This window comes from Sarcophilus harrisii, chromosome 2 (genome assembly GCF_902635505.1).
Source record: "Sarcophilus harrisii chromosome 2, mSarHar1.11, whole genome shotgun sequence".
Lineage (NCBI taxonomy): Eukaryota > Metazoa > Chordata > Mammalia > Dasyuromorphia > Dasyuridae > Sarcophilus > Sarcophilus harrisii.
The window spans coordinates 246,099,955-246,107,750 of NC_045427.1; the positions used below are offsets into that span (position 1 = coordinate 246,099,955).

Consider the following 7,796-nt stretch of genomic DNA (forward strand, 5'->3'; position numbering starts at 1 on the left):
GCAGTGCTCCTGGTATCCATCCTCCTGGGCGACGTGCCGAGGGACAGAGCAGCGGGTGGGTGGTGGAACCAGGACACGCTGCGTTTGGGGGCCAGGCAATGAAGTTATAGTCATGGGACGCGGTGGTAAGAGAGCAAGAGAAGAGGCACCATGTGGGGATCACAGCCGAATGGGTCACAAGAGCAAATGTGTGTGTGTGGGGGGGGGGGGGCTGGGGCTCCTGAAGTCCGGGTCTGGACAATGTGGTAACTATTATGCCAGGAACATCCTTTAGTTTTCTTGGGTAGGGAGGCAATATGTATGAAGAAAAGATTCCTTCAGAAGCCTCTGCATTCTCAAATCTTCCCTGCCATGTTTGGAGCACAGGCCATGTTAAGGATAGGAAGGGTGGGGTAAAGGTCTCATAAAAACCTCAGCTTCATGCTACTTCTTTGTGGAAATGGTACAGCTTCTTGGACTTAACGCATACACATAATACTTCTATGAATGTTCACTCACATATACAGTTCTTGATACAATGTTCTTTGGTCTTGTTCTGTGCCCCCATTTTCTTGTTTTTAATCTTTTGGGGATAAGATAAATCCAGTGTCCAAATTTTAGTCATGGGCAAGGAAGGGGCATTTACATAGTGCTAACTATATGCTCTGCCCTGTGCTGATCACTTTGTATTATCTCATTTGTTCCTCCAAAATACCCTGAAAGGTAGATGCTGTTATTATCCTCATTTTGCAGTCAAAGATACTGAGGTAAACAGCGATTAAATGGTTTGCCCAGGTTCATACGGTTAACAATTGTCTGCAGCCAGACCCTAAATCAAGAATTCTATGGGCTTCAGAAAACAGCATTACTACTCTTCCCTTCCTGATGTTTTTGTTTCACAAGACTTTTCTCTAGAAACAATGGTGAAAGTATCTGACCTAATTTCTCATGCTATTCTTTTCACCTTGGATCAATCTGTCCAGGTCTGTTTTGTTTTTGCCCTGGTTTGTTCCAGGATGATCAGTTTGGTTAGTCATTTTTCCTGTTTTAGTCTATGCAGATTGGAGAGACATTCAGCCTACTCTGATCTATCTAGGGTTAGTTAGCCTATCAGAACTAGTTACTGTGAGTTACTCTCTTTGAGTTTTTCTCTCTGAGCTGATTGGTGGGGAAGAGTTTGTTTCTGTTGGTTTGTCCAGGTCAATCTTTTTGGCATGGACTTTGAATTTTTTGAGAACTGGACATTTTTGAGTTTGTCCCAGGACTTAGAGTACCCTCAAATCTGGGCTGTTGTCCTAGATATGTTCAGCAGGTGGCAACATAGGAATGTGACATAAAAACCCAGGACTGTTTGCAAAAGAAATGAGAACACTCACTGTTCCTTTGTGATTCCGTGAAACCTTTCCTTAGGAGGGCCCTAAGTCACAAAAATGGTGGAAACATGGAAGGCAAGTCACATCAACAAACATTTATTGGTGCTTAGTATGTGCCAGGGATTGTGCTAAGTACTGGGGATACAAAAAAAAAGACAAGAGATAGAGACTGGGGGACTGCTCAAAACCAGGCTGGGTCTAGACTCTTGAGAGGAGCTCACAGAAAGTGAGACTGGGGATGGTGGGGGAATTGGGTCCACTTGCTCAGGTTGTTCTGCATTCCAGCATCTTTCGGAAACTCTTTCGGAAGTTGTCATCCAGGAAGGCATAGAGGAAGGGATTTAGACAGGAATTGGTGTAGCTCAGGCTGGTAATGAAATAGGAAATGCCAATGACCAAGGAGGTCTGGGGTAGGTCTGTAGTTAGTGCCACAATGGTTGCCATATGGAAAGGCATCCAGCACAGGAGGCACACAGCTAGGACAATGATGACCATGATGGTCACTTTCCTTTTGGCCTTGTTCAAGACCCTGGCATTGGAGTTTAAGCTCATGGCCCTCAGCTTGTGAAGCATTCCAATGTAAAGGATACAGATAGTGGAAACAGGAATAGCAAAGCCCAGGACCAGGGTATAGATGCGACTGGCCTTGAACCAGAACCTCTCTGGCTGAGGGAAGCTTAGCCCACAGCTCTTGATCTGCAGTTCATTGGTATAGACACTGGCAAAGATGAAGAAGGGCAGGACAATGAGGGTTACCCAGAGCCAGATACAGATGCTGGTGGTTCTTGCGGCACGGTAGGTTCGATAGGACAGACGTCGGGACTGGACAGTGGCCAATACGACCAGGTACCTGTCTACACTCATCACAGTCAGGAAGTAGATGCTGGAGAAAATGTTGTAGTGGTCAATGGCTAGGATGACCTTACAGAGGATCTCACCAAAGGGCCAGTAACGTAAGAGATGTTCCGCAATATTGATGGGCAGCACTAGTGTGAAGAGGTCATCAGCAATGGCCAGATTCAGGATGAACATGTTAGTTACTGTCTTCATTTTTGGTGCCTTGAGGATCACATAGATGACCGCAGTGTTGCCAGTTAATCCCACAGCACAAATAACAGAATACATCACCGGGAGGAGGATATAGAAATCTAGAGACTGTTCTGGGAATGTGCAATTGGATTGGCTGCTATTATCTGGGTAAAAGTCACTGCCTGTCATGTTGTAGAAAGAGCAATTGTCCTCTTGCCACATCCCCGTGTCTCCAGCCTGGAGTTGATGGTCATCCTGTATCATGACCTCTGATGGGGCTAAGGACTCCTGTCCCATATTCCACATAGTGGCTGGAGGGATGAACAGATTGGCTTGTTATTGAGGGTTGGGCTCAGGACTTGAAATCAGGAAAGAAAACAACCAGAAATATTTGAGGTTTGAGAATCTTACTCAGACATTACAGCAAATGCTCCTTCCCTCCTCCTCAGGTAAAAGTATCAGTCCCTTTCCCAGGGTAAAAATTCCATAATAAAGCTTCAGAAATTCTAGAAAGGACCTGAACTCACCAAGAACCCTCAAATCTCATTCCCTATTGAATCATAGGATTTTGCATGGTTCCCTCTATCACTGTCACTTTCCTGCTTTGCTCTGTTCTTCTCTGTCCAGAGAAATCCACAAACAGGTGAAGAATCTTCTCTAAGCCCTTCTCCTTGGCTACGCAGGGCAAGCCTCCTGCCCTCCAGCCCCTGTGAAGATACATTCCCTTCTGAGTAATTCACTTTCTATAGCTCCCCAAAGATAGCCTGATATTCACCATTGCTTCTGCTAAAGTAGAGACCTTACACTCCCCTGTGGAAACAGTTTCTCCTTTTGGGTCATCATTACATTCCACAGGGAATCTGAGCAACAGAGACATTGTGTTAGCAGAAGTGCGCTGTCCAGCAAAATAGAAGCTGACAGTGGGGATGTCAGGCATCCAGACTGTCTAAGCAACCATGGGTAGGGGGTACTTTCCTCCCTTGCTAAACTGGCTCTATCTTGTCCCTTTGCTACAGACAAAACAGCACAGACTTGAGAGACCTGAGAGAAAAGTTTGTGGCTTAGGGATTAAGGATGGCCAAACTCAGGATGAAGGGCATAGTTAGCATGCTGCCCATTATACACTTGTGGTGGGGGGGAAGTCAAGCTGTCACAGTGGATGCCAGCTCCTAATCACTGCCCTGCTTCCTCACCCCAAAAAGAGACTGGTGGGAACCCAACTCCCGTAGTAGAGACATGTAGTCCCTACACAGCCTACCTGCTTCAGAGCTGGCTCCTGTAGTCCTCAAAGACTCCCTGCAAGTCTGTGCCTGAAGAGTCCAGTTCCCATGTCCTCTTACCTCAGCCTCTGGTGCTAAAAATTGAGTAGTGAGTGCTCCTTCTCCTTACCTGAAGCTTTTCCTGGTCACTGCCACAGCCCCAGTATCTCCGAGTCTGAGCCCAGTCTTCTGTTCTCTGCAGACGCAGGCGGAGGTGGAGGGTCTCTAAGCCCTGATGACGCTGGCAGCCCAGGGGATTACACTTGCCATCAGAGCATCCACAAGCAAATGAACTGAGAAGTTCGTGCTGCTCAGGCTGGGACCTGAGGCTGACTTCTCTTTAAATGTAACAACTGAGTGTGTGTGTGTGTGTGTGTGTGTGTGTGTGTGTATGTACCTGTGTCTGTGAATGTAAGAGTGTATTTGTGATTGTGTGTTTGTGTTTCTGTGGGTGTGTCCCTTTGTGTCTCTGTGTACCTGGATATGTCAGGTTTCTCTTTATGACCGTATTTGTGTATTTGTGTGTGTATCTGTGTCTGTTTGTGTATTTGTTTATATCTATGCTCTTACCCCAGGCTATCATCTTATTAAAGTTTATTAGTCAAGCTACGTGTGTTCCAGGGGGCAGAAAGACTCCAGGACAATTTGCTCTACCTGTCTACCGATAGTATTGTTCAGTCCCAGAAGGGAAGAGATTTTCTTTTCTTTTTTATTGACTCGCTTATTTACTTGCTTAAAATTCCCCTAGTAGAGCACTGCTCCTGCAGGGGAGAAGAGGTAGCTTAAGCACCTAAGGTCTTTACCTGCTCATCATCCTTTTCCCCTGGGTTATTTTAGCTATCTGGCTCTGATAATGCTGCGTTTATGCAAAAGGAGCTTCATTCTCATAGCTCAGGTAATCTCATCAGCTCCAATCTCCACAACAAGCTGGTATTCCTAGATGCCATATGTCTGAGTGGTCTGGGACAATTAAAATCTTGCCTAGGCAATCCTATCTTTTCCAAGTTTGAAGAAACCTTTCTGATAACTCACTTCCAAACCAGATCCATGAATCAAAGACAAATAATGCCCTCCCTCATTAAGTTGACAGGCCAGAGAACAGGAATAATTTGGAAAGTCTTCCAAACCATATGAACATCAATCTGAACCTTCTTCTACCATTTCCTACATTCTAGTTGCTCCTGAAGCCAAGTGGAAAAGTCTTCCAATGCTCTCTTGCCCTTCAAGTTCCACATTATTGTTTCAAATCCTCCAAATCAAAGTCATTGTTGTTCATTCATTTCAATCATGTCTGACTCTTTGTGACCTCATTTGGGATTTTCTTGGCAAAGATGCAGGAGTGGTTTGATATTTCCTTCTCCACTCATTTTACAGATGAGATAACCAAGGCAAACAGAATTAAATGACTTGCCCAAGATAATACAGCTAGTAAGTGTTTAAAACTGAATTTGAATGCATGAAGATGAATCCTCCTGATTCTAAGCCCAACATTCTCACCACAGTGCCTCCTTGCTGCAATCTTATAAATGAACTAACTGAAACCCAAAGGAATTATATAGTCAGAATAAGACCTTTCTTTCCAAATTTTCTCTCTCTTGCTTCAAGTAGGCAAAAATCTGCATTTTAAATTCATAAAGAGTTGATTTCAGAGCCAAGAAGAATTGGATTTTGACCCCAGCCTCTGACATGGAATGTCTGTGTGATCGTGGGAAAGTCATTTAATTTCTTCCAGTACTCTAGGCCAGAGGTGTCAAACAGGTGGCAATACTCAGCAATACTCCTGAGAGAGATCCAGATTAAAAAGTATTAGGAAAATATTTGACAAAATAAGTAAAGATGTAATAGAAAATATTAATATGTAGTTTTCTAAGCGAACCTCAAGAATCCTTACATAAGGTTTAGTGATCCTTTTTTCTATTTGACACCATTTTTAAGGCAATTCTAAAATATAAGTAGCAGAAAAACATTGGTAATTGTACTTTTCTCATCTGAAAGTTTCCTGTTTCAACTAAATCCTGGACTTAGTCCATTGTACTTTTCTCATCTGAAAGTTTCCTGTTTCAACTAAATCCTGGACTTAGTCCCTAACACTATAGCTTTACCTTAAAATGGGGGGCATGTATGGAAAGAGCACTAGTTTTTACATCACAAGACCCTGATTTGAATTCTTGACTCCTGCTGTGTCTCTTTTTTTTCTCTGATATTCAATTTTCTTACCTGTAAAATGGGGATAACATTTGCACCACCACTTTCACAGGGATGTGAAGAAAGCATTTTGCAAAACATAAAGCCCTTATAGAAATGTAAGCTGTTGTTATTATTAGAATGCATTTTTTCTCTATTTCCTATTTTAATCCCTTTAATGAAAGCACTCTACTCACTGTAGGAATTGATGAGTCTTGGAAAGCCACATTCCAATGAGAACCACTGATTTTATTTGTCTCTTTCAGAGACCTATAGCCTCATTTTACTCTTCTAGGAGTTGATATGGAGTTTCTTCCCATCTTTGATAGTTTCAAACCAAAACCAGTTTAGGAATAAAGAAGTCAGCTTTTGGAAAGCAGATGAAAGTCAGAAAAGATTTTTTTCCCTAGGAAAGCTCTGTGGGAAAAGCTCCCTTTACAGAATATTATTGAGTATATTTAGACTCAATATATTGAGAATATTTAGAGTATACTTCTTATTTATTTATCAAAGATCATTTCTCTAGGGACATTTATTATCCCTCAAAGGTACATCCACTTGTGGAGAAATGGACCAAAGCTAGAATGTGATCACACCTTAAGATGGTAGCAATATGGGTGAATGTATACGTGTATACATGTGTATGATTGCAGAAATCTCTCTCTCTCTCTCTCTCTCTCTCTCTCTCTCTCTCTCTCTCTCTCTCTGTGTGTGTGTGTATAAATCCCCCCTCCTCTCTCTCTCTATATATACATGGGTTGCTGGGCCTTAGCTCTGGAAAAAAGGGTGTCTCTTAATTGTATCTTGACAAGTCTTGGAAGAAGAGGAAATCACCCGGCCCAAGAGATGGTAAAAATTATGGGCAATGATGGAGTGATTAGAGTTGCTGAACTCATGAAAATGAGTCTTCCTGACTTTACTCTATCCACTAAGCCACCTAGCTGGCCACTAAAATGTAGTATGCATTTGATAAATGTTAATTATTATATTAATAATTAATAATAATTTTATTATTACCATTAAACATATATCAATACATATTGTAGCCTTCTTGGGTGAAGGTGAAGAGGAAGGGGAAAAAAGAATAAAATAAAAGTACACAGCAGGGAACAAAAGAAAACCTATAAAGGAAGCAAATAAAAGATGGGCAGTTCTGAACACAATATATAGTGTTTATTTTATAGGTCCAAACTTCTTAAATTATGAGTCCTGATCCCATATGAAATCATGTAAATGAATGTAGGAGTTGTGAAAAATTTGACAACAGTAAAAGGTATCAATATTCTGCCAAGATTTAATTCCTTATTAAATAAACAAGCACATCCATCTCATTAAATATGCATTTTCCCATCTTTTATAAATGGTAAAATTATATGTATATCAAAGAATTGTTTTAAAATAAATTTCTTTGTGATGTATTATCAGTAAATGTTTGACTTGTGTATCTATTTTATATACCTACGTAGCTGGAGTTAAGAAAAATTTCTCTGTTGAAAAGGAGTCATGAATGGAAAAAATTTAAGAAGCCCTGAGATAGGTTTTCTTGAAATGGAAGTTTATTGCTTTATATTTTGAATCCTCTCTTATGTTTTATGCATATGGCAATGTATTTTTTCTATTTGTATTTAAATTTTAAATAAAAAAAAAGATAGTAGCAATAATAGTAGCCATAATACCAACTCTGGTCATTATAATATGACTTGTTTTAATCTTGAGATCAGCCAATAAATAATGATAAACATTTAAACAAAATAATAATAAACATTTATGAAATGCGTACTATGTCCTAGTGACCAGCTAGGTGGCTTAGTGGATAGAGTGAAGTCAGGAAGACTCATTTTCATGAGTCCAGGAACTCTAATCACTCCAGCACTGTCCACAACTTTTACCATTTTTTGGGCAGGGTGATTCCTTCTTCTTCCAAGACTTATCAAGATACTATTAAGAGATCCTGTTTTCCAGAGCTAAGGCC

General features: G+C 41.2%; 1 protein-coding gene across 1 annotated transcript; it reads right to left on the reverse strand.

The window, feature by feature from the left end:
* Positions 1-1,442: 1,442 nt before the first annotated feature.
* On the reverse strand, positions 1,443-2,720 carry NPBWR2 (neuropeptides B and W receptor 2). Its single transcript, XM_031949493.1, has one exon. It carries the CDS (start codon positions 2,685-2,687, stop codon positions 1,617-1,619), a length of 1,071 nt encoding a protein of 356 aa, XP_031805353.1. The 5' UTR covers positions 2,688-2,720; the 3' UTR covers positions 1,443-1,616.
* Positions 2,721-7,796: the final 5,076 nt, after the last annotated feature.